Here is a 27,286-nt window from a genome sequence, read left to right on the forward strand (position 1 = left end):
AATGGTGGGGCAAAGGAATTTGGGCATGGACTAGAGGCCAGAATTGGAGGAGCGCAGAGTTCCCAGTGGGTTGCAGGGCTGGAGGAGGTTACAGAGATAGGCAGGGGTGACGCCATGGAGGGATTTGAACACTGAGTATTTTAAAATTGAGGCATTGCTGGACTGAGATCCAATGTAGGTCAGAGAGCACAGGGGTAATGGGTGAACGGGACTTCGGGACGGGCAGCAGAGTTTGCAAAAGGTGTGACTCAGAAACTTGCATCTGACAGTGTGGAACGTCAAGTGTGACAGACTGGAAGCATGAGCTCATGTGAAGGTTCTAGCCCCCCTGTAATTCAGCACAAAATTGGGACCAAATCTGCACCCTTACAGAAAAGAAAGGATGGTTGGGGTGAGAAGTAAAGAAATTCACACGAATGCTGCAATGGGTTCTGCTGCAAATTTCGGGTTTCTGAACATACCTCTAAAGATACCGTATCTAAAGCTACGGCAGCTGGTCGTACTATACCTATCCTGGGAATGCTTGATGCTGATCTTGCATATCTTAAAGGGAAAACTTTAATCTCCCTAAACTAACATCCCACAGCCCGATGAACCCAAAAGTGATGAGAAATATTGGCAGGGAAAAAGCAAAAGAATGCAAAACAATGTTCTTCCCAAAAATAGCAGCTTTAATATAAACTAGCTGGAGTGCCCGGCGGTGCCGAGGCTTTTTTGAGGGCATGTTGTTGTTGGAAGAGAGAGAGAGAGCGACTGGGGGGAAGAGAGAGAGCGACTGGGGGGAAGAGAGAGCGCGACTGGGGGGAAGAGAGAGAGCGACTGGGGGGAAGAGAGAGAGCGACTGGGGGGAAGAGAGAGAGCGACTGGGGGGAAGAGAGAGAGCGACTGGGGGGGAGAGGAGAGAGAGAGAGACTGGGGGGAGAAGAGAGAGAGACTGGGGGAGAGAGAGACTGGGGGGAGAGAGAGAGAGAGAGACTGGGGGAGAGAGAGAGAGAGTCTGGGGGAGAGAGAGAGAGACTGGGGGAGAGAGAGAGACTGGGGGAGAGAGAGAGAGAGAGAGAGACTGGGGGGAGAGAGAGACGGGGGGAGAGAGAGACTGGGGGGAGAGAGAGAGAGGGGAGAGAGAGAGAGGGAGGGGGCAGAGAGAGAGGGGGAAGGAGGGGGGGAGGGAGGGGGCAGAGAGAGGGGGAGAGAGAGAGGGGGAGAGAGGGTGAGGGAGGGGGCGGGGAGAGAGGGTGAGGGAGGGGGTGGGGAGAGAGGGGGAGGGAGGGGGCGGGGAGAGAGGGGGAGGGAGGGGGCAGGGAGAGAGGGGGAGGGAGGGGGCAGAGAGAGAGGGGGAGGGAGGGGGAGAGAGAGAGGGGGGGAGAGAGGGGGAGGGAGGGGGGAGAGAGAGGGGGGAGGGAGGGGGGAGAGAGAGAGGGGGAGGGAGGGGGGAGAGAGAGGGTGAGGCAGGGGGGAGAGAGAGGGGGAGAGAGAGAGGGTGAGGCAGGGGGGAGAGAGAGGGGAGAGGGGAGGGAGGGGGAAGGGGGAGGGGGGAGAGGGGATGGGGGAGAGGGGAGGGGGGGGAGGAGAGAGAGACAGAGGGAAGGAGAGAGAGAGAGGGTGAGTGGCCCGCGGCCGCAAATGGAGCCAAGCCCCGGGAACGGGCGTGAGCCGGCTTGAGGCTGCGAGAGACGGCCGGGCCCGGTTGCCGGGGTAACCCTTCCCCCGCCCCCCCCCCCCCGAGCCCCACTCTCCGCCCTCCCGAGCCGGCTTCAAGACCGCCGATTGCGGCTGGGTCTGCGCTGGAGCCAAGCCCCGGGAACGGGCGTGAGCCAGCTTGAGGCTGTGAGAGGGGGCCGGGCACGGTTGCCGGGGTAACCCTTCCCGAGCCCCGCCCGAGCCAGCTTCAAGACCGCCGATTCGCTCACGCTCCGGGCATACGTTGACGCGCGCGCTGATTCCTGCCCCGCCCGCCTTTACTAAGATGGCGGCGATGGCTACGCTCGCCTCAGTCCCGCGCCGCCTGCCTTTAGAAAGATGGCGGCGGTCGCGGGCCGCTTGTTGAGCGGGACGGGAGGTGCGTAGCTCGGGCGTGGCTGGGCAACAGAGGCCCAGGCTTCGAGGCCTGCAAAAACGGTGAAAGGTAGGAAAATTATAGAGGTTAGAGAAAAGATTTACAAATTAATTAACTTATTTTTAAAAACAATGGCCTAGAAATTGGCCTGAGGCGCCCAAGCGGCGCAAAGTTCGCCTGGGCGCTGGAATTTGCGCCGCGATCGCCACATTAGTGATCGCCGCAAATTCAGTTGAAGTGCCCCTAGAGGGAGACGGGCTACGTGCCGCAGCGCCACACGCTGCGGCACGGCACGCTGCGGTACTGCAGGCCTTCCTCCCACTGTTAAGGGGGAGGGGCCTGCAACAGCGCGAGCCCCGCTCGCGAGTGCCGGCAAAAGGGCTCGGCACCAAGGAGACGTGCCGGGCTCTCGGGAAACAGCCGGCAATGCCGCGGGGGGGGGGGGGGGGTCCAGGAGGCCGGGGACGGAGGTGCTGGCAGGCAGCCGCCGAGAAAGCGGCCACCCCGCACCTCCACCTTAACTTGCGCCTCTGCCGGCGCAGCAAGGCCCCGTGAACCGGGCGCGGGTAGCGAACGGCGCTACAGCGGTGTTCGCTACCAAATATCGCGATCGGGGCGCGAATGGGGCGCTGCGCACACCGATGACGTCATCGGTGGCGGTGCAGCGCAAAAGGCTAACGCCACCATTAGCGCCCCTGCTTAATATCGCGGGAGGCGCGGCCACTGGCGCTACAGCCACTGACTGCCTCTTTAGGCGCTAACAGGTGGCGCTACTCACCCAATTTTCCCCCCAATGTGTTTTAAAAGCAACTTTTTTTTTGCTGGAAATCTAGATTTGAAAAGAAACACGCAGAAAGTGGGAAAAAGAAATGAAGAGTTTGGAATCAAGATGGCGGCCACTCACCTCAACTCAGAAGCATTAGGCCCGCCCACACACGCACCGATTGGTCAACCGTCAGGTCACTGAACTGTAGGATTGGTCAATCATCACGTCACTCGACTCTAGGATGGCCCGCCCGCACACGCAATGAACCCGCCCCCGTGACGCAGCGATTGGTCGACCGTCGGGTCGCTCGACTGTACGATTGGTCAACCTTCACGTCACTCGATGCTAATGAGTGGATAATGAGCGGAATTTTGAACATTTTTTGTATACCGTCGGCACAATTTTTGTCCGACCAAAAAGTAAATACGCCTATGAGAGTCCCCTAATGATAAGCTTTCTTTTGATATAACATATGTGTAGGTACGCTCTATAACTTTTGATTGTATAGCCGGACAGACAGAGAGACAGACCGGTTTACATATTATAGATACTGCTAGAGTTTACAATCTAGTTTACATTATTACTGGCTGCATTCGTTTTTTTTTATTTTAAGCACTTGCGAGTAGAATCCTTATAAATCTCTGTTCCCAAAATTCAAACAGAGCAAAACAGCTAATTCACAAAAATACAAGCTTAAGGGCGAGCGAGTTGGCTGGGTTTCGAGGGCAGGATTCCCAGGAATTGGGGCGGCTTGTAGTCTGCGCACCCCTGGACTATGGAATGACTGTCAGACAAGGAAAATCAGTACCTGCATTTAACGGAGGGACTGAAAACACAATGCCAGGCGCTTCACAGAAAATGAGTCAGGGTGATGCAGTCAGTGCAACTTACTGCCTCAGTAAACGTTTTTAGACTTATGGCACCTTACTGTTCTATGATCCATGTAAAATAGAGTTAAAAGCTTTCACGGTTTAGAGTCCAACTTATCTCCTGCATAAAGTTGCATTAATCTGGTGGAATAAAAACCAATTCTTGTAAAAAATGGAGAAATACATTAGTACAGGAGCCTTGTAGGTTATGGGTCCGATTCACATCCCATTAACTCCTTGTCCAATGTTAATTTGAGCCGAAGTTTGGAACATTATTTTACACCGGGGGCACACAATTAGACCCAAAATGTTCGTGTCTCGGAGTTTCCAAATATATACAGCCTGCTGTAATACGGGCCAGAGTATGTTAAACCGTTTGTTACCAACACTCACACAGCACAATTTCAAGAGTCCGAGTGAAACAATGTCAGCAATTTAAGTAGCCCAAACACCAAAAGTTTCAAACAAAATATTAAAGGTAGAAACAATTACTGCACTGCCAATTTAAACTGCCAACCAACAGTAATTTGAAAACCCCACTTGGGGAATAGAAAACCAACCAGGGGTCAACTCAGGCCCTAGGCTTGCGGTTCTGTGGAAAATCTTAGAATCATGGAAGCTGATCTTCGGGGTCAAGGTTCAGCATTGTCTGGTTCAGCCTGAGCAAATGCTGGGATCTAGGGAGAAAGAGTCAAAAATGATGACTTTGCTCTTCCAATGTTCAATTGCAGGAAGTTGTGACTCAGGAAGTTGTGACTCCAGGACTCAATGTCGTCAGAGAGGTGGTTAAGGGGTCAGGAGAGGTGTTGAAGAGATTGAATTTGGTGTGATCAGCATATATCTGGAAACTCAGCCCCTACCCTACCTTGTAATGAAGGATATTAGCTCTGATGAGGTGGAATCTGTATGGGTAGAATTGAGAAATACTAAGGGGAAAAAAACGTTAGTGGGAGTGGTTTATAGACCTCCAAACAGTAAGGCGGAGGTTGGGGATGGCATTCAAAGAGAAATTAAAGAAGCGTGCAATAAGGGCACAGCAGTCATCATGGGTGACTTTAATCTACATATAGATTGGGCCAACCAAATGAGTAACAATACTGTGGAGGAGGAATTCCTGGAGTGTTTACGGGATGGTTTCCTGGACCAATATGTCGAGGAACCAACCAGAGATCAGGCCATCTTAGACTGGGTATTATGTAACGAGAAAGGATTAATTAGCAATCTTGTTGTAAGAGGCCCCTTGGTCGGAGCGATCATAATATGATCGAATTCTTCATAGCAATCTTGTTGTAAGAGGCCCCTTGGGTCGGAGCGATCATAATATGATCGAATTCTTCATTAAGATGGAGAATGAAGTAGTTGACTCGGAGACTAGGGTCCTCAATTTAAATAAAGGAAACTATGATGGTCTGAGGAGCGAGTTGGGTAGGATTGATTGGGGAATGGCACTCAAAGGGTTGACGGTGGGTAGGCAATGGCAAACATTCAAAGACCGAATGGATGAACTACAGAATTTGTTCATCCCAGTTTGGCATAAAAATAAAACAAAAAAGGTGACCCAACCGTGGCTAACAAGGGAAATTAGGGATAGCATAAGGTCCAAGGAGAGGGCATATAAATTGGCCAGAAAAAGCAATAATCCTGAGGATTGGGAGCAGTTTAGGATTCAACAAAGGAGGACAAAGGGATTAATTAAGAAAGGGAAAATAGAATATGAGAGTAAGCTTGCAGAGAACATAAAAACTGACTGTAAAAGCTTTTATAGATATGTGAAGAGAAAAAGATTGGTGAAGTCAAGCGTAGGTCCCTTGCAGTCAGAATCGGGGGAATTTATAATGGGGAACAAAGAAATGGCAGACCAATTAAATACATATTTTGGTTCTGTCTTCACAAAGGAGGACACAAATAACCTCCCAGAGATGCCGGGGAACATAGGGTCTGATGAAAGGGTTGAACTGAAAGAAATCAGTATTTGTAGGGAAATGGTGTAGGAAAATTGATGGGACTGAAGGCCGATAAATCCCCAGGGCCTGATAATCTACATCCCAGGGTACTTAAGGAAGTGGCCCTAGAAATAGTAGATGCATTGCTGGTCATCTTCCAAAACTCGATAAGACTCTGGAACGGTACCCATGGATTGGCGGGTAGCTAATGTTACCCCACTATTCAAAAAAGATGGTAGAAAAAAGGCGGGGAATTATAGACCGATAAGCTTGACATCGGTAGTGGGGAAAATGCTAGAGTCCATTATAAAAGATGTAATAGCAGAGCACTTGGAAAGCAGTGACTCGATCGGACAAAGTCAACATGGATTTACAAAAGGTAAATCATGCTTGACTAATCTACTGGAATTTTTTGAGGATGTAACTGGTAAAATAGATAAGGGAGAACCAGTGGATGTGGTGTATTTGGACTTTCAGAAGGCTTTCGATAAGGTCCCGCATAAGAGATTAGCGTGCAAAATTAAGGCACATGGGATTGGGGGCAAGGTATTGACTTGGATAGAGAACTGGTTGGCGGACAGAAAGCAAAGAGTTGGAATAAACGGGTCGTTTTCCGAGTGGCAGGCAGTGACTAGTGGGGTACCGCAAGGATCGGTCCTAGGACCCCAGCTGTTCACAATATATATTAATGATCTGGACGAGGGAATTGGATGTAATATCTCCAAATTTGCAGACGACACAAAGCTGGGGGGGAGGGTATGCTGTGAGGAGGATGTCGTGAAACTCCAGCACGATTTGGACAGGTTGGGTGATTGGGCAGAAACATGGCAAATGCAGTATAATGTGGATAAATGTGAGGTTATCCACTTTGGTGGCAAAAACAGGAAGGCAGATTATTATTTGAATGGTAATAGATTGGCAGAAGGGGAAGTGCAAAGAGACCTGGGTGTTCTTGTACACCAGTCGCTGAAGGTAAGCATGCAGGTGCAGCAGGCGGTTAAGAAGGCAAATGGTATGTTGGCCTTTGTAGCAAGAGGGTTCGAGTACAAGAACAAGGATGTCTTGCTACAGTTGTACAGGGCCTTGGTGAGACCACACCTTGAGTATTGTGTGCAGTTTTGGTCGCCTTACCTGAGGAAGGACGCTCTTGCCATGGAAGGAGTGCAGCGAAGATTCACCAGGCTGATACCTGGGATGGCAGGAATGACGTATGAGGAGAGATTGGGTCGATTGGGCTAATACTCACTGGAGTTTAGAAGATTGAGAGGGGATCTCATCGAAACCTATAAAATTCTGTCAGGCCTGGACAGACTAGATGCAGGAAGGATGTTTCTGATGGCCGGGGAGTCCAGAACCAGGGGTCATAGTCTAAGGATAAGGGGTAAGCCATTTAGGACTGAAATGAGGAGGAATTTCTTCACCCAGAGAGTGGTGAACCTGTGGAATTCTCTGCCACAGAGGGCGGTGGAGGCCAGTTCATTAAGTATATTCAAGAAAGAGTTGGATATATTTCTTAAGGCTAAAGGGATCAAGGGATATGGGGAGAAGGCAGGGACCGGGTATTGAATTTGGATGATCAGCCATGATCTCATTGAATGGCGGAGCAGGCTCAAAGGGCCGAATGGCCTACTCCTGCTCCTATCTTCTATGTATCTAGGTCACCAAGGGTCAGATTGGGGGCCAAGGATAGATCTTTGGGGGATTCAGAGATTTAGAAGCAGGATACAAAGCTGTTGTAAGAGATATGAGCACGTTCGTACAGGTAGGAGTGGAGCAATGCAAAGCCAGTCCCACAGAGCTGGACAAAGGAATACTGGCGATGGAGGAGAATAGTATGATCTACATAATCAAACACTGCAGACAGGTCAAGGAGGACAAGGGGAAATACCCCACACAGCCACAAAGGAGGTCATTAATGGGGTTGGCCAGGGTTGTGGTTGTGCTGTGAGATGGTTATAAATTGGACTGAAGGGATTTGAACAGGGAGTTTGGATGAAATGGGTATGACAATGCTTTAAAGAACCTTGGAGAAGGGAGGCAGGTTGAAAATGGAGCGCTAACTGGAGAGGACGGACAGGTGAGGGAAGTGGGGGAGAATGATGGAGGTTTTGATAGGAAGCAATCAACAATGTCAGCTAGCATAGGCACCCCAGTTGAGTGATCAGCAGTGGAGTGAGTCACAGATCAAGTGAGCAAGAGGTAGGTCTCACGGAGATGAGTGTGGAGAAATCTTGCTTGATGTGGGAGAAACTGCACTGTCATGGGTAAAGTAGCAGTGGTTCTGCTACTGGGCGAGTAACCCAGGGGCCTGGACTAATAAGCCAGAGACGAGAGCTGAAAGCCCAGCATGGCAGTTTTAAAAAAACCTAAATAAATCTGGAATAGAAATCTGGTCTTAGCAAAAGTGACCATGAAGCTGTCGGACTGTCGGAAAAACCCAACTGGTTCATTATTGTCCTTTAAGGAAGGAGAGCGGCCGTCCCTACCCAGTCTGGCCGATAGGTGACTCCAGTTCCACACCAATGTGGCTGACTCTTAACGAGCAAGCTGCTCGGTGGTACCAAACCGTTACAAAAAAAAGATAAGAATAAAACCCCACGGACCACTTGGCTTCGACCTAGGCATATCACCTAGCAGGACAAGGGCAGCGGGCGCATGGGAACACCACCACCTCCAAGTTCCCCTCCAAGTCACACACCATCCTGACTTAGAAGTATATCGCCATTCCTTCATCGTCGCTGGGTCAAAATCCTGGAACTCCCTCCCTAACAGCGCTGTGGGAGCACCTTCACCACACGGACTGCAGCGGTTCAAGAAGGCGGCTCACCTCCACCTTCTCCATGGCAACTAGGGATGGGCAATAAATGCTGGCCTTGCTAGAAACACCTACAGCCCAAGAATGAATTTTTAAAAATACACGGAAGCTATTTTCTCTGGTGGGGTAATCCAGATCAAGGAGGCCATTTAGGCGTGAAATCAGGAAGCACTTTTTCATACAAAGGGTAGTGGAAATCTGTCATTCTCTCCCCCCAAAAGGTTGTGGATACTCACCAGTGTGGGGGAGTTTTGATCCGGCCAGAAGGATTCAGGGATTGGCCAGTGTCCAACAGGTACGCCTGTCTTAGGGTTAGGTCGCACGTAAATCAGTTTGTGACAGCTATGCCAAGCTTGAGGAGTAAATAAAGAGGTTCCTCGAGGCGGTTCAACAATCCCATCTGAAACAGAGCAGAGTAAAAGGAGTAGGAACTGTCCACTGCATCATGGCCAGCCAAGAATACCTTCAGCGTTACAAGTCTAAGGGTTAAATGGCCATTTTCAGAAAATATTTAACACAAACTGGAGCCTCTTCTAATGTATGGTAGCCTGCTGTTGCTTCTTGCATTTTTAAAAAAACAAAGAGAAACTCACATTAAAATAAATGTAAATTGTTTTCTATGTTGCCCACAATCACCGATTGTTGCATTAAATCACTGGGATGATATACGAACAGAAGGACCTACCAGCAAGGGGGCAAACACACAGAATAAATTTCCTGAAAGATAAAACTAAAACCAGAATATGTTGGAGTACCCTTCATCAGACCTCCTGTTTTGGATGTATACCCTTATACGCTCACTTGTTCTGTGAAGGAATGCATTAGCCTGTCTTCTCTCTTTACAGATACGGATCTTTGATTTCCTTTGTCTGTAGTTTTCCTATTTATTTTCCTGACCGTGCAACCTATACTTCTCAACAGCGGTGTTATCCTTCACCTTCCACACAATGTAAACCAGTTGCACTATTTTCCACAGAAACTTTGCTTTGGCCCCAATTTATTCAAATCCCACAGAGCAAGACCAGGCAAATCGAATAGAGATGAAGAATATCCCTGTAAAATTTTGACTCCAACGCTCCAATTCCTATCAGCCCATTTAAAAACCAACTAAAAATACTTACCTAATGTGGGAAGGATGTTCTTGCCATGGAAGGAGTTCAGCGAAGATTCACCAGGCTGATACCTGGGATGGCAGGAATGACGTATGAGGAGAGATTGGGTCGATTGGGCTTGTACTCACTGGAGTTTAGAAGAATGAGAGGGGATCTCATCGAAACTTATAAAATTCTGACAGGACTGGACAGACTCGATGCTGGAAGGATGTTCCCGATTGTCGGGGAGTCCAGAACCAGGGGTCACAGTCTAAGGATAAGGGGTAAGCCATTTAGGACAGAAATGAGGAGGAATTTCTTCACCCAGAGAGTGGTGAACCTGTGGAATTCTCTACCACAGAAGGCAGTAGAGGCCAATTCATTCAATATATTCAAGAAGGAGTTGGATATATTTCTCACGGCTAAAGGGATCAAGGGGTATGGGGAGAAAGCAGGGACAGGGTACTGAATTTGGATGATCAGCCATGATCGCATTGAATGGCGGAGCAGGCTCGAGGGGCCAAATGGCCTACTCCTGCTCCTATCTTCTATGTTATTATGTGGGGAAAAGAGTTGCTTCAGTTGGTTAAAATGTTAAGCACTGTCCCAGGATGCTACAGGAAATGAAAGTGTAGCAAGGACTACATTCAGTATAAAGTACTCTCCCAACTGAGTAATGTTTAAAACCAATTTTTAAACATCTCCTACCCTTTAAGAGATAATTTCATTTCTACTTTCAGTTCTTTGGAGACTCGCTATTTCAGGTCTCCTCTCTCTCCACGGAGTTCCTGTAACATCACCTGTAAGAGCATCAGGAATATGGCATGAAATGGAATCTGAGTGAGTGGCACCTGAGCTGGATTGTAATCAGGATGTACCAGAGCTGGGAGAGTAAGCACTGGCTGCATGCTCTACAGCAATAAGGCATAGGAACACCAATGGGGTGAACACCAGATCAGCCTTACAATCTATGGGACACTGCAACGAACACTTCAGCACTTCCAAACACTGAAACCAAGTACGGATATGTTGAAGACTTGGTTAGCGTTTTAAAAAAATCCCTAGAAATCTAAAGCCCACATATAAACCTCCCCACCATTTAAACTCCCATCAATAGTGTTGAGAGAGAAGCTGGGGAATATAATAAAACAAAATACAGTGAGGTATGTTTGCAATGGCCATGTGGGTAGGACAGAAAACTCATGAGGTTTGAGTTGACAGAAGTTATCACTAATTCTTGGAGTAATGAAGTGTGTAATAGACTTGGGTTGTTGTTCGGACTGGAGGAAGGTATACAATGGTGTTCCCCAGGGGTCGGAACTAGGAACACTGCTTTTCCTGATATATATTAATGACGTGGGTGTACAGGGCACAATTTCAACATTTGCAGCTGACACAAAACTTGGAAGTATAGTGAACAGTGAGGAGAGTGATAGACTTCCAGAGGACATAGACAGGCTGGTGAAATGGGACATTGGGCTTCATAAATAAAGGCACAGAGTACAAAAGCAAGGAAGTTATGATGAACCTTTATAAAACACTGGTTTGGCCTCAACTGGAATATTGTGCCCAATTCTGGGCACCGCACTTTTGGAAGGGTGTGAAGGCCTTAGAGAGGGTGCAGAGAAGATTTACAAGAATGGTTCCAGGAATGTGGGACTTCAGTTACGTGGATAGACTGGAGAAGCTGGGGTTGTTCTCCTCGGAGCAGAGAAGATTGAGAGGAGATTTGATAGAGGTGTTCAAAATCATGAGGGGTCTGGACAGAGTAGAGAGAGAGAAACTGTTCCCATTGGTGGAAGGATTGAGAACCAGAGGACACAGATTTAAGGTGATTGGCAAAAGAACCAAAGACGACATGAGGAAAAACTTTTTTACCCAGCGAGTGGTTAGGATCTGGAATGCGCTGCCTGAAAGGGTGGTGGAGGCAGATTCAATCGTGGCTTTCAAAGGGAATTGGATAAATACCTGAAGAAACAAATTTGCAGGGCTACGGGGAAAGGGCGGGGGAGTGGGACTAGCTGAAGTGCTCTTGCAGAGAGCCGGCACGGGCTCGAAGGGCCGAATGGCCTCCTTCTGTGCTGTAACCATTCTATGATTTTAAGTATGGTCTCTTCCCTTCACTGAGCAGTTCGATAAAGTGTATACTGGTAGAAGAGACCAGCGAAGAGGAATGCAGAAATTACTTGATTCCAGTAACTGAAGATGCATTGGTCTGATTGCAGTTGATAGAATCATAGAACAGCACAGCACAGGAGGCGGCCATTCGGCCCATCGAGTCTGCACCGGCTCTTTCGAAGAGCAATCCAGTGAGTCCCACTCCCCCGCTCGTTCCCCATATCCCTGCACATTTTTTCTCCTTCAAGTGTTTATCCAATTCCCCTTTGAAGGCTCTTATTGAATCTGCTTCCACCCTTTCAGGCAGCGCATTCCCAATCACAACCACTCGTTGCGTAAAAGAGTTTTTCCTCATGTCGCCTCTGGTTCTTTTCCCATCCCCTTCAATCTGTGCCCTCTGGTTATCGACCCTTCGGCCACTGGAAACAGTTTCTCTTTATTTACTTTATTATCTGAATCCTTCATGATTTTAAACACCTCTATCAAATCTCCTCTTAGCCTTCTTTGCTCGAAGGAGAACAACCCCAGCCTCTCCACGTAACTGCAATCCCTCATCCTTTGAGCCATTTTAGTAAATCTCTCTGTACTCTCTCCAAAGCCTTCACGTCCTTTCCAAAGTGCGGTGCCCAGAATGGGACACAATACTCCAGCTGGGGCCGAACTAGTGTTCTATATAGATTTAGCACAACCTCCTGGCTTTTGTACTCTGTGCCTCGATTTATAAAGCCCAGCATCCCATCTGCTTCATTAACTGCTTTGTTAACCGGTCCTGCCACCTTCAAAAGATTTGTGCACAAATAAATAAATGGGTTTTGCAACCGTGTTAAGCACTTGGGCAGGTGTAGCATTTAAAAAACTGAAAACCCATTTTTAAAAAGGAACCCAATGTAGGAGTACAGGAAATATTTACTTTTGGCTAACATTTAAAAGGAAATATACACTCTACCAAAGGCTCACAAAACCCCTTTAAACAGGTGAACTATGTGGACTACTTTGTCCTCACTTTTCCATTTCCATACTGGGAGAGTACTCCAGAATAAGGCAGGGTGACTGGGAAATACTGAACAATGAGCCCCTGCGCCTCCAACTTCAATGCTTCTCGATTTTATTTTATTTTTTATTGACGTAGAATTCCAAAATCATACAGCACAGGAGGAGGCCATTCGACCATCGTGCCTGTGCCGGCTCTTTGAAAGAGCTCTCCAATTAGTCCCACTCCCCCGCTCTTTCCCCAGAGTCCTGCAAGTGTTTATCCAATTCCCATTTGTAACTTGTTATTGAATCTGCTTCCACCGCCCCTTCAGGCAGCGCGTTTCAGATCACAACAACTCGCTGCGTTAAAAAAAAACACCCCCCCCCCCCCCGGATTGCTTGCCGCATGGGACATTTGAATGTTAGAACATAAGAAATATGAGCAGGAGTCGGCTATTTGGCCCCTCGATCCTGCTCCGCCATTCAATAAGATCATGGCTGATCTGATCTTGGCCTCAACTCCACTTCTCCGCCCGCTCCCCATAACCCTCGACTCCCTTATTGTTCAAAAATCTGTCAATCTCCACCTTAAATATATTCAATGACCCAGCCTCCACAGCTCTCTGGGGTAGAGAATTCCAAAGATTCACGACCCTCTGAGAGAAGAAATTCCTCCTCATCTCCGTCTTAAATGAGCGACCCCTTATTCTGAGACTATGTCCCCCTCGTTCTAGATTCCCCCACGGGGGGAAACACCCTCCCTGCATCTACCCTGTCGAGCCCCCTCAGTATCTTAAATGTTTCAATAAGATCACCTCTCATTCTTCTAAACTCCAATGAGTATAGGCCCAACCTGCTCAACCTTTCCTCATTAGGCCACCCCTTCATCCCAGGAATCAACCTCGCGAACCTTCTCTGAACTGCCTCCAATGCAAATATATCCCTCCTTAAGTAAGGAGACCAAAACTGCACGCAGTACTCCAGGTGTGGTCTCACCAGCGTCCTGTACAGTTGTAGCACGACTTCCCTACTTTTATACTCCATACCTCTTGCAATAAAGGCCAACATTCCATTTGCCTTTTGTACCTGCATGTTAACTTTGTGTTTCATGTACGAGGACACCCAGAGCCCTCTGTACTGCAGCATTTTGTAGTCTCGTTCCATTTAAATAATATTTTGCTTTTTTATTCTTCCTACCAAAGTGGATAACCTCACATTTTCCCAGATTGTACTCCATCTGCCAAATTTTTGCCCACTCGCTTAACCTGTCTATATCCCTTTGCAGACTCTGTGTCCTCCTCACAACTTGCTTTCCCACCTATCTTTGTATCGTCAGCAAATCTGGCTCCATTACACTCGGTCCCTTCATCCAAGTCATTAATATAGATTGTAAATAGTTGAGGCCTCAGCACTGATCCCTGTGGCACCCCACTAGTTACAGTTTGACAACCTGAAAATGACCCATTTATCTCGATTCTCTATTGTCTGTTAGTTAGCCAATCCTCTATCCATGCTAATATATTACCCCCAACCTCATGAGCTCTTATCTTGTGCAGTAACCTTTTATGTGGCTCCTTATCGAATGCCTTCTGGAAATCCAAATACACCACATCTACTGGTTCCCCTTTATCTACCTTGTTCGTTACATCCTCAAAGAATTCTAGGAAATTTGTAAAACCATGTTGACTCTGCTTGATTGCATTATGATTTTCTAAATGCCCTGCTATTACTTCCTTAATAATGGACTCCAGCATTTTCCCAATGACAGATGTTAGGCTAACTGGCCGATAGTTTCCTGCTTTCTGGCTCCCTCCATTCTCCAATAGGGGAGTTACATTTGTGGTTTTCCAATCCACTGGGACCTCTCCAGAATGTTGGTGTGTCTCACATCTCAGACACAGGTTCAAAGTGCCACTCTGCTGAATTCTCAACTTGCAACTCTTGTCTCCATGGCAAGGTGTCAAGTGTCAGTAGGATAGTTATCTCTAGAGTGCTGTCAGGGGTCTTAACATCAAAGGGGCACAAGCAGAGACAGCCATAAGGGTCTCCCTCCTTCAGCTGCACTCCTGTGATACGGTCAGCTCCTTCCGTTTGGGGAGCACTGGTCACGATACACAGGCCAGCTGATGAAGCTGTTTGAAAATTTAAACTTGTCTCTTCAAAGAGAAGTATAGTATATCCTTTTGTTTTTTCCCCTCCCTCCTCGCTCCCAATCCTCCTCTCCTGAAGGCGCGGACTCCTTGCGAGGATGCGTTTCTACATTTCTGTAGAAAATATAGGGACAGAGTGATCTCCTGGAAGAATTTCGATCGCCTAGATGGGTCGGAGAGGAATTTCCCAGATTTTTTTCTCCCAAATTGGCCATTGGGTCTTTATCTGGTTTTTCGCCTCTCCCGGGAGATCACATGGGTTCGGGTGGATGCAGAGTGATAGAAGATTTGAGGTTAGGATCAGATCAGCCATGATCTTATTGAATGGTGGCGCAGGCTCGAGGGGCCGATTGGCCTACTCCTGCTCCTATTTCTTATGTTCTTATGTTTATGTTCTTACAGATGCCCTCTGGTATCTCACCCAAGTGGGCATTTTTCATGAGGAGACACTCCAGAAAATGGAGCTCTCGTCATTACAACAATGAAGGTTCACAGAAGATCTGATAGGTGTTCAAAATCATGAGGGGCTTTGATGAAAGTAAATCGGGAATAACTTCCTACTGATTAATTCGTCAGCAACTAGACAGCATAAATTCATCAACAGCACAAGAACGATGGAAGAGGTTAGGAGAATTGTTATAATATGGAATTCCCTGAGGGGGGTCAAAGGGGAATTTTCCAGAGAATTTTTTCCCTTATTGCCCTGGGTTTTCTCTTTTTTTTGCCATGGCTGTGGGGGTGGGGAGAAGTGCCTAGTCATGATGCTCTGGCCATCATGGTGTGTGGGGCTGGCTTGATGGGCCAGCTGGTCCTTTCCTGCCTAGCAATCTCGTATGTTCGTAGCAACTAGGCTTGTATTCCCTAGAGTCGAGAAGGTTGGGGGTGATTTTATCGAGGTGTTTAAAATAAAGGTTTTGATAGAGTATATAGAGAAACTATTTCCTCTGGAGGGGGAGACCAGAACAAGGGGGCATAATCTTAAAATTAGAGCCAGGCCTTTCAGGAGTGAAATCAGGAAGCACTTCTTCACATAAAAGGCAGTGGAAATCTGGAAAATTCTCCCTCAAAAGGCTGTGGATGCTGAGTCAATTGAAACTTCAGACTGAGATTTTTGTTGAGTAAGGGTATCAAGGGATGTGGAGCAACAGGGGGGAAATAGAGTTGAGGTACAAATCAGCCTTGATCTAATTGAATGGTGGAACTGGCTCGAGGGGCTGAATGGCCTCCTTCTGTTCCTATGTTTAAACACATTTAACCAATGAGGTTTAGACTCAAAACGATAATTGGTGTACATCCTCAACACTGTTCCCTACAAATAAACTTGGGTGCAATTTTTGGTTCCTCTAATGTGAAAAAGACGCACTCGTTTTGTTTTGGTGCGTTTTGTGCTCAAGGTGAGATTGTCAGTGTTACAGAGGGGAATCTTCTCCATTTCAGGCACTTGGCATTAGCACAAAGCACCCCCTGACAAGGTAGATCAGGTCGATGTTTAGTAAAGCTTCCTTTAGATTGCTCCTCGTCCTTCAACCTTAGATTTATATTCTCTACTGCATCAGCCATGCTGTAACGCCAATCGGTGCCAAATTAGGAGTCTTTTTATGCTGGGTTGAAACTGCCCAAACTCATCCAGTTCGGAAAACTGAGGAGACATTCTATTGGTTCGAGTTGCATGTGAACCCAGGTCCTAGAGGTGAACGACCGCTCTCTAACCCACTGAACCGCGCAGGCCACATCTTGAAAGAAACCAAGCAGTTCGATGAAAATTCCAGAATTAGTAAGTTGGTGAAGCGATGCATCGCTTCTTAGAACGATACATGAAGGGGCACAGTGCACCCATTGTAAGAGGAAACAGTGAGTCACAAGTGGAAGAAGCTTTCAATTTCAGCTAAAATCTGGTGAACTGTAATTGCCGGTGAACATGAAGTGCCATAATAATTATGCCCTCTCCTATCTGAATTGCGCCGTCCTGTTTACTGCCATTAGTGAGCACTCACTTTATATTACCACACAGTATTTATAAATTCACTAGGACACTTTGCTGGCTACAGTTCAAATGGGAAAAGTTTTTAAGCAATATTCTTACCTTCTCCAACCGGCACTGGGTCTGGTCCAGTTTTTTCAAAATTAATAACCACTCCGCTTTGAACTTTCTGTACTAAGGATTCGAGGCACTGGTTTAACATCCGCTGTGTGCGCACACAGTAGGACCGACCTTGAACAGAAATAAAAGACAAGATAAGCACACCGGTGTGCAAGAAAATCCAGAACTTCTTGATGCAGTGGCTCAAATCCTTAAAGAATTTGGAAAAAGTGCATTTTAAAATGTGACTTTACTCCTCAAGAGCAGAGGAGACACAATGGGAAATTGTGAAATCACACGTAATGTACCATGGATAAAGGACCCCCCCACCGCCCCTCCCCTCCATAACTTGCAAGTGACAATGTTCTGAGTAAATTATCAAGATCTTCCTTGCACTGTTTCCTGCTGTGTATATGACATTTAATAATGATAGATCATTTACCGTAGATTGCCTCTTCCTCATTCTGTGTGAAGTTCAACCTCCACATATAAATAGGAATTCTCTCCATCCTATGAGAAATCACTCTCTGGGACAGTGTCCCCATAAATTTTCAGGTTTCAAGTCAGATGATCTTCCCCAGCTCTGCTGACTCTCAGCCTCACTCGGGAGCAGATCCACTTGTTCTTTGCCTGTAGAAACAACAGGTAGGGATCTTCAAGCCTAGTGAAAGCACAGAAAAATGCCGATTGCGATCTGCACTCCCACGAGCTGCTGCATCGACAGGTCAACTGATCTCTGTCTGCACTGGCACCAGACATCAGGCACACAGCACAGGCACCAGGCACACAGCGGGCAGGGGACAGATGAACCCCCTTCCCCCTCTGCTTATTCAGGTATCAAAGTGATGTTGGGTTGTCGATCCGTGCTTTGCGCTGCTCCAGCACAACCAAACAACTCTGGCCTTCAATCTGTTTATGGGCCATGATCACAAGATAGAAACTGATCAGGAAGGCAGTTTCCACTCCTCCAGCCAGAAAGGCCCTACATTTTGTTCCCCTCCTCCCAAATCACAGCATCCAACAGATTCCAGGGATCTTGCCTCCCCTACCCTAGTCGGACAGCCATTCCACATGTTGATCATCTGTGTGAAGAACCTCCTGGCATCAGTTCTAAATTTACCTTTCACTCATTTAAGCTTCACCCTACAGTAATGGGATTGTTCAAATAAAGAACTAGACGCTGTAACCAAGACATGGGTCTGACCAAGGAGCGACACAGTCTAAGAATATAGGAACAGAAGGAGGCCATTTGGCCCCTCGAGCCTGTTCCGCCATTCAATTAGATCATGGCTTATCTGTACCTGAACTTCATTAACCCGCCTTTGTTTCATATTCCTTGATACCCTTACCCAACAAAAATCTATTGAACTTGACCCAGCATCCACAGCCTTTATAATATCCATGTAATTATCCATCTCAGTCCTCTCAAATAATGTCTTGCTCCTTTTAAAGGTGTGCAATAAGCCACCCTCCAAGTTTCCCCTCCCCACAGGATAGTGATTATAGAATCACAGAATGGTTACAGCACAGAAGGAGGCCATTCGGCCCCTCGAGCCCGTGCCAGCTCTCTACAAGAGCACTTCAGCTAGTCCCACTCCCCTGCCCTTTCCCCGTAGCCCTGCAAATTTTTCTCCTTCAGGTATTTATCCAATTACCTTTTGAAAGCCACGATTGAATCTGCCTCCACCACCCTGTCAGGCCGTGCATCCAGATTCTAACCACTCGCTGCGTAAAGAAGTTTTCCCTCATGTCGCCTTTGGTTCTTTTGCCAATCACCTTAAATCTGTGTCCTCCGGTTCTCGACCCTTCCGCCAATGGGAACAGTTTCTCTCTATCTACTCTGTCCAGACCCCTCATGGTTTTGAACACCTCGATCAAATCTCCTCTCAACCTTCTCTGCTCTAAGGAGAACAACCCCAGCTTCTCTAGTCTATCCACGTAACTGAAGTCCCTCATTCCTGGAACCATTCTCGTAAATCTCCTCTGCACCCTCTCTAAGGCCTTCACATCCTTCCTAAAGTGCGGTGTCCAGAATTGGACACAATACTCCAGTTGAGGCCGAACCAGTGTTTTATAAAAGTTCATCATAACTTCCTTGCTTTTGTACTCTATGCCTCTATTTATGAAGCCCAGGATCTCTCATGCTTTTTTAACCGCTTTCTCAACCCGCCCTGCCACCTTCAACGATTTGTGCCCATGTACCCCCAGGGGTCTCTGTTCATACACCCGCTTTAGAATTGTATCCTTTAGTTTATATTGCTTCTCCTCGTTCTTCCTACCAAAATGTATTACTTCGCACTTTTCTGTGTTAAATTTCATCTGCCACGTGTCCGCCCATTCTATCAGCCTGTCTATGAGGACCGAATACTTTTTTGATCGTTAACTTTGTTCGAGGCTTGTGAATTTTGTAATTATGTACAAGATGTGAAGAAAATGCACCTTTGAGGTAGTAGTTGGTCCCCTGCACATTCTATTATTCTAAAAAGTCAGCACAGATCAAGGGGCATTCAGTGTGTTAGTGGTGCTCATAGGATAGTAATATTCTGACCAGGGTGTGACTGCAGCCTCTGCCCCATAGGAACAGGAGGAGGCCACTCAGTCCCTTGAGCCTGTTCCACTATTCAATGAGATCATGGCCTATCTGTACCTCAACTCTCCATTTACCTGCCTTTGTTCCATATCCCGGGATACCCTTACCCAACAGTCCTGAAAGCTCCAACTGTCCCCCAGCATCCACAGCCTTTTGAGGGGATGGGGAATTCTGGAATTCCCTGTCCCATGTGGAAAGGTGCTTCCTGATTTCCCTCCTAAATGACCTAACTTTATTTTTAAGATTATGCCCCCTTGTTCTGGGTTCACTCACCAGAGGAAATCGTTTCTCTCAATCTACCAGAGTATTTGGATCCTTCTGAAGCTTTCAAATTGGGCAGTAATACTTTCAATAAATGAAAACAGCACCGTGTCCATTTGTGTAATATACAGCGACTCAGTAATGCTTTAAACAAAGGATTGATAAACGAGTGTAATTAGGGCCTCGTTTATTTAGCTCAGCCATAAGAGTATTTTATTTTGTTATTATTAATTACACATCAACTTGGAAGCAACAAATCAATTATTTTATGGTATATATCTGTGATTGAATTCACGCTGTGCCGGTATATATCTGTGATTGAATTCACACTGTGCCGGTATATATCTGTGATTGAATTCACACTGTGCTGGTATATATCTGTGATTGAATTCATACTGTGCCGGTATATATCTGTGATTGAATTCACGCTGTGCCGGTATATATCTGTGATTGAATTCACGCTGTGCCGGTATATATCTGTGATTGAATTCACACTGTGCCGGTATATATCTGTGATTGAATTCACACTGTGCCGGTATATATCTGTGATTGAATTCACACTGTGCCGGTATATATCTGTGATTGAATTCACGCTGTGCCGGTATATATCTGTGATTGAATTCACGCTGTGCCGGTATATATCTGTGATTGAATTCACACTGTGCCGGTATATATCTGTGATTGAATTCACACTGTGCTGGTATATATCTGTGATTGAATTCATACTGTGCCGGTATATATCTGTGATTGAATTCACGCTGTGCCGGTATATATCTGTGATTGAATTCACGCTGTGCCGGTATATATCTGTGATTGAATTCACACTGTGCCGGTATATATCTGTGATTGAATTCACACTGTGCCGGTATATATCTGTGATTGAATTCACACTGTGCCGGTATATATCTGTGATTGAATTCACGCTGTGCCGGTATATATCTGTGATTGAATTCACGCTGTGCCGGTATATATCTGTGATTGAATTCACGCTGTGCCGGTATATATCTGTGATTGAATTCACACTGTGCCGGTATATATCTGTGATTGAATTCACGCTGTGCCGGTATATATCTGTGATTGAATTCACACTGTGCCGGTATATATCTGTGATTGAATTCACACTGTGCCGGTATATATCTGTGATTGAATTCACGCTGTGCCGGTATATATCTGTGATTGAATTCACGCTGTGCCGGTATATATCTGTGATTGAAGTCACACTGTGCCGGTATATATCTGTGATTGAATTCACACTGTGCCGGTATATATCTGTGATTGAATTCATACTGTGCCGGTATATATCTGTGATTGAATTCACACTGTGCCGGTATATATCTGTGATTGAATTCACACTGTGCCGGTATATATCTGTGATTGAATTCACGTTGTGCCGGTATATATCTGTGATTGAATTCACACTGTGCCGGTATATATCTGTGATTGAATTCACGTTGTGCCGGTATATATCTGTGATTGAATTCACACTGTGCCGGTATATATCTGTGATTGAATTCACACTGTGCCGGTATATATCTGTGATTGAATTCACACTGTGCCGGTATATATCTGTGATTGAATTCACACTGTGCCGGTATATATCTGTGATTGAATTCACACTGTGCCGGTATATATCTGTGATTGAATTCACACTGTGCCGGTATATATCTGTGATTGAATTCACACTGTGCCGGTATATATCTGTGATTGAATTCACACTGTGCCGGTATATATCTGTGATTGAATTCACGTTGTGCCGGTATATATCTGTGATTGAATTCACACTGTGCCGGTATATATCTGTGATTGAATTCACACTGTGCCGGTATATATCTGTGATTGAATTCACACTGTGCCGGTATATATCTGTGATTGAATTCACGATGTGCCGGTATATATCTGTGATTGAATTCACACTGTGCCGGTATATATCTGTGATTGAATTCACACTGTGCCGGTATATATCTGTGATTGAATTCACACTGTGCCGGTATATATCTGTGATTGAATTCACGCTGTGCCGGTATATATCTGTGATTGAATTCACGCTGTGCCGGTATATATCTGTGATTGAATTCACACTGTGCCGGTATATATCTGTGATTGAATTCACACTGTGCCGGTATATATCTGTGATTGAATTCACACTGTGCCGGTATATATCTGTGATTGAATTCACACTGTGCGATACTGGTAATAAATTCTTGCTCAATCAACATCACTAAAAACAGATTTTCTGGTCAATATTACATTGCTGTTTGTGGGAACTAGCTGTGTGCAAATTGGCTGCCGTATTTCCTACACTGCAACTGTAACTACACTTCAAAAAGTACTTCATTGGCTGTAAAGCGCTTTGGGACGTCCGGTGGTCATGAAAGGCGCTATAGAAATGCAAGTCTTTCTTTTTCCAGAAAAGGGGTGGCAACAGGCTGACATTCATTATAGCACCACATATGCATCTCATTAATACATTTGTCACTAATATGCTCTGCATAATTACAACCCCACCCTGTGCTCCCTCTCTCTCTTCCCCACCCCCAAGCTCCAGCCCCACCCACCCCCTTGCAGTCTCTTTCCACCCCCCCACCACCCATGCTTTATTTTGTATGAAAGTACAGAAAGTGATCCTGTTTTTGCACAGAACATAAGGCAAATCCATAGTACTGGACAGTAAATAAACAAAACTAGTCTTTATCCATGTGTGTGTCAATAGCTCAATCACTATCCCGGAAGAAGATGGGAAAGGGGGAGAGAGAGAGAGAGAGGGAAAGGGGGGGAGAGAGAGAGAGAGGGAAAGGGGGGGAGAGAGAGAGAGAGGGAAAGTGGAGAGAGAGAGGAAAAGTGGAGAGAGAGAGAGAGAGAGAGAAAGGGGGGGGAGAGAGAGAGAGAGGGAAAGGGGGAGAGAGAGAGAGAGGGAGAGAGAGGGAGGGAAAGGGGGGGAGAGAGAGAGAGAGAGAGGGAAAGGAGGAGAGAGAGAGAGAGAGAGAGGGAAAGGGGGAGAGAGAGGGAAAGGGGGGAGAGAGAGAGAGAGAATTGTAAAGAGAGTGCTGTATAACAGATGTCAGTAGTTTTCTATTGCAATGTTGTGGTTTGATGTCTATTTCGGCCCCTGTAGTGACCACCGGCTCTCTGGATGCAGCCACCTATTGCAAAGCAGATCCAAACATCGAAATTCCAACAAAAACTGGTGTGTTTGTACAAAATCATTATGACAAAGGTGGTGATGCACATTGTGACACACAACATAAAAATGTTCTATAATCTGAAAACGTCAATACTGCGGATATGTGCATAGTATTCATATACTTACAAGTATCCTACAGTATTTGGAAGCGAATGACCCGCTAGAATTAACCCACTATGGAAGTTCAATGACCACAGCAACAAAATGCACCAACGCCAAAAATGTCCTCATTAGAAAAGGCAGACTTACCTGAGCAAACATCAAATGCCTTTTCATGGGAGGGGTGCTCTTTATTAACACATTACATGGGAGGAATGTGGATCCTGTGTACTAACTAAAACACAACACACCAGAACGGGATAATGCAATTTTAATTTGAAGTAATGCACTGCCCGTGACATGGCTCCTGGTCAGTTAAAGGATGTGCAAGTTCAGCCTGTAATATATTTTTCAGGAGGAGCAGTGTGCTGGCCCGGAGGTCAAGGGGATTTGAAATAAGAACAGATTCACTTTCTCTACTGCCTGGTGTTTTCCCCAGCGTGACTGGAATTTCCTATTGGCTTACAAGTCTGTTACCCAGGCAAGAGGGAGCGATGCACTGGAGCTCAGCGACTCGGAGTCAGGTGACTCGTGCGTAGACACAATACGGCAGGAAAGATGGACAGTGAGGCAGTTCAATTTTTATATTCGCGCGCACACAGAGATTGGGACTGAAGGCTAACAAACTGTGGAAAGGAAACACCAAATCTATCCCCCGCCCCCCCCCACCCCACCCACCGGCGAGGGATTAGGGGGGGTGTCAGGGGAAAAGTACTTTCATACATGAGTAGTGGGAACCAGTAACCACACCAACAGGTTTTGTGGTTTGCTTCGAGAAAAGGTGAATGTTAAGTCGCTGCGTGTGTTTCTACATTGTAATTACGGGGTTGTGGCGGAGACCACATAGGGACAATAACACAATGTGTAGCCAATGCTGTTATATGTACCTAAACACAATTCACTATGTATAGCAATGTTGTGATATGTACATGCTGGGTTGGGTTATCGGTGCAGGGTCCCTTTAAGAGCGTCGGTAGCGTGGTGACGCCATGACGTCGGTTACGTGATGACGTCATAGCCCCTGCACGGGGCTGAGCCCTTCAGACCTCGTGGAGACTGATTAAAGAAAGACACGTTTTGCCTTTGCTTAAACAAAAGCCTCTGCCTGTTGTTTTCTGTCGATCCCAACAGGGTATATAGTGCAGCGGGTGAGAAAAGGTGAATGTTAAGTCGCTGCGGGTGTTTATAGATTGTAATTACGGGGTATATAGTGCAGCGGGTGAGAAAAGGTGAATGTTAAGTCACTGCGTGTGTTTATAGATTGTAATTACGGGGTATATAGTGCAGCGGGTGAGAAAAGGTGAATGTTAAGTCACTGCGTGTGTTTATAGATTGTAATTACGGGGTATATAGTGCAGCGGGTGAGAAAAGGTGAATGTTAAGTCACTGCGGGTGTTTATAGATTGTAATTACGGGGTATATAGTGCAGCGGGTGAGAAAAGGTGAATGTTAAGTCGCTGCGGGTGTTTATAGATTGTAATTACAGGGTATATAGTGCAGCGGGTGAGAAAAGGTGAATGTTAAGTCGCTGCGGGTGTTTATAGATTGTAATTACAGGGTATATAGTGCAGCGGGTGAGAAAAGGTGAATGTTAAGTCGCTGCGTGTGTTTATAGATTGTAATTACGGGGTATATAGTGCAGCGGGTGAGAAAAGGTGAATGTTAAGTCGCTGCGGGTGTTTATAGATTGTAATTACGGGGTATATAGTGCAGCGGGTGAGAAAAGGTGAATGTTAAGTCACTGCGTGTGTTTATAGATTGTAATTACGGGGTATATAGTGCAGCGGGTGAGAAAAGGTGAATGTTAAGTCACTGCGGGTGTTTATAGATTGTAATTACGGGGTATATAGTGCAGCGGGTGAGAAAAGGTGAATGTTAAGTCGCTGCGGGTGTTTATAGATTGTAATTACAGGGTATATAGTGCAGCGGGTGAGAAAAGGTGAATGTTAAGTCGCTGCGGGTGTTTATAGATTGTAATTACAGGGTATATAGTGCAGCGGGTGAGAAAAGGTGAATGTTAAGTCGCTGCGTGTGTTTATAGATTGTAATTACGGGGTATATAGTGCAGCGGGTGAGAAAAGGTGAATGTTAAGTCGCTGCGGGTGTTTATAGATTGTAATTACGGGGTATATAGTGCAGCGGGTGAGAAAAGGTGAATGTTAAGTCGCTGCGGGTGTTTATAGATTGTAATTACGGGGTATATAGTGCAGCGGGTGAGAAAAGGTGAATGTTAAGTCGCTGCGGGTGTCTATAGATTGTAATTACAGGGTATATAGTGCAGCGGGTGAGAAAAGGTGAATGTTAAGTCGCTGCGGGTGTTTATAGATTGTAATTACAGGGTATATAGTGCAGCGGGTGAGAAAAGGTGAATGTTAAGTCGCTGCGGGTGTTTATAGATTGTAATTACGGGGTATATAGTGCAGCGGGTGAGAAAAGGTGAATGTTAAGTCGCTGCGGGTGTTTATAGATTGTAATTACGGGGTATATAGTGCAGCGGGTGAGAAAAGGTGAATGTTAAGTCGCTGCGGGTGTTTATAGATTGTAATTACGGGGTATATAGTGCAGCGGGTGAGAAAAGGTGAATGTTAAGTCGCTGCGGGTGTTTATACATTGTAATTACGGGGTATATAGTGCAGCGGGTGAGAAAAGGTGAATGTTAAGTCGCTGCGGGTGTTTATAGATTGTAATTACGGGGTATATAGTGCAGCGGGTGAGAAAAGGTGAATGTTAAGTCGCTGCGGGTGTTTATAGATTGTAATTACGGGGTATATAGTGCAGCGGGTGAGAAAAGGTGAATGTTAAGTCGCTGCGGGTGTCTATAGATTGTAATTACAGGGTATATAGTGCAGCGGGTGAGAAAAGGTGAATGTTAAGTCGCTGCGGGTGTTTATAGATTGTAATTACAGGGTATATAGTGCAGCGGGTGAGAAAAGGTGAATGTTAAGTCGCTGCGGGTGTTTATAGATTGTAATTACAGGGTATATAGTGCAGCGGGTGAGAAAAGGTGAATGTTAAGTCGCTGCGGGTGTTTATAGATTGTAATTACAGGGTATATAGTGCAGCGGGTGAGAAAAGGTGAATGTTAAGTCGCTGCGGGTGTTTATAGATTGTAATTACGGGGTATATACTGCAGCGGGTGAGAAAAGGTGAATATTAAGACGCTGCGGGTGTTTATAGATTGTAATTACAGGGTATATAGTGCAGCGGGTGAGAAAAGGTGAATGTTAAGTCGCTGCGGGTGTTTATAGATTGTAATTACGGGGTATATAGTGCAGCGGGTGAGAAAAGGTGAATGTTAAGTCGCTGCGGGTGTTTATAGATTGTAATTACGGGGTATATAGTGCAGCGGGTGAGAAAAGGTGAATGTTAAGTCGCTGCGGGTGTTTATAGATTGTAATTACGGGGTATATAGTGCAGCGGGTGAGAAAAGGTGAATGTTAAGTCGCTGCGGGTGTTTATAGATTGTAATTACGGGGTATATAGTGCAGCGGGTGAGAAAAGGTGAATGTTAAGTCGCTGCGGGTGTTTATAGATTGTAATTACGGGGTATATAGTGCAGCGGGCGAGAAAAGGTGAATGTTAAGTCGCTGTGGGTGTTTATAGATTGTAATTACGGGGTATATAGTGCAGCGGGTGAGAAAAGGTGAATGTTAAGTCGCTGCGGGTGTTTATAGATTGTAATTACGGGGTATATAGTGCAGCGGGCGAGAAAAGGTGAATGTTAAGTCGCTGCGGGAGAGAAAAGGTGAATGTTAAGTCGCTGCGGGTGTTTATAGATTGTAATTACAGGGTATATAGTGCAGCGGGTGAGAAAAGGTGAATGTTAAGTCGCTGCGTGTGTTTATAGATTGTAATTACGGGGTATATAGTGCAGCGGGTGAGAAAAGGTGAATGTTAAGTCGCTGCGGGTGTTTATAGATTGTAATTACAGGGTATATAGTGCAGCGGGTGAGAAAAGGTGAATGTTAAGTCGCTGCGGGTGTTTATAGATTGTAATTACGGGGTATATAGTGCAGCGGGCGAGAAAAGGAGAATGTTAAGTCGCTGCGGGTGTTTATAGGTTGTAATTACGGGGTATATAGTGCAGCGGGCGAGAAAAGGTGAATGTTAAGTCGCTGCGGGTGTTTATAGATTGTAATTACAGGGTATATAGTGCAGCGGGTGAGAAAAGGTGAATGTTAAGTCGCTGCGGGTGTTTATAGATTGTAATTACGGGGTATATAGTGCAGCGGGTGAGAAAAGGTGAATGTTAAGTCGCTGCGGGTGTTTATAGATTGTAATTACGGGGTATATAG

The 27,286-nt window shown here is 46.1% G+C and overlaps 1 protein-coding gene across 3 annotated transcripts in view; it reads right to left on the reverse strand.

Annotated features, from left to right (window-relative positions):
• ints6l (integrator complex subunit 6 like) overlaps positions 1–27,286 on the reverse strand; it is a 263,802-nt gene that overhangs the window by 68,824 nt on the left and 167,692 nt on the right. For all 3 annotated transcript variants that reach the window (XM_086002385.1, XM_086002375.1, XM_086002380.1), the window contains 2 exons: positions 16,864–16,992; positions 8,686–8,849 (listed from right to left, as the gene is read on the reverse strand). In XM_086002385.1, the coding sequence (XP_085858511.1) occupies positions 8,686–8,849; positions 16,864–16,992 (293 nt within the window). The remainder of the gene's footprint in view (positions 1–8,685; positions 8,850–16,863; positions 16,993–27,286) is intronic.

Source organism: Somniosus microcephalus, chromosome 1 (genome assembly GCF_052327205.1).
Source record: "Somniosus microcephalus isolate GS21.2 chromosome 1, FLI_Smic_1.0, whole genome shotgun sequence".
NCBI classification, from domain to species: Eukaryota; Metazoa; Chordata; class Chondrichthyes; order Squaliformes; family Somniosidae; genus Somniosus; species Somniosus microcephalus.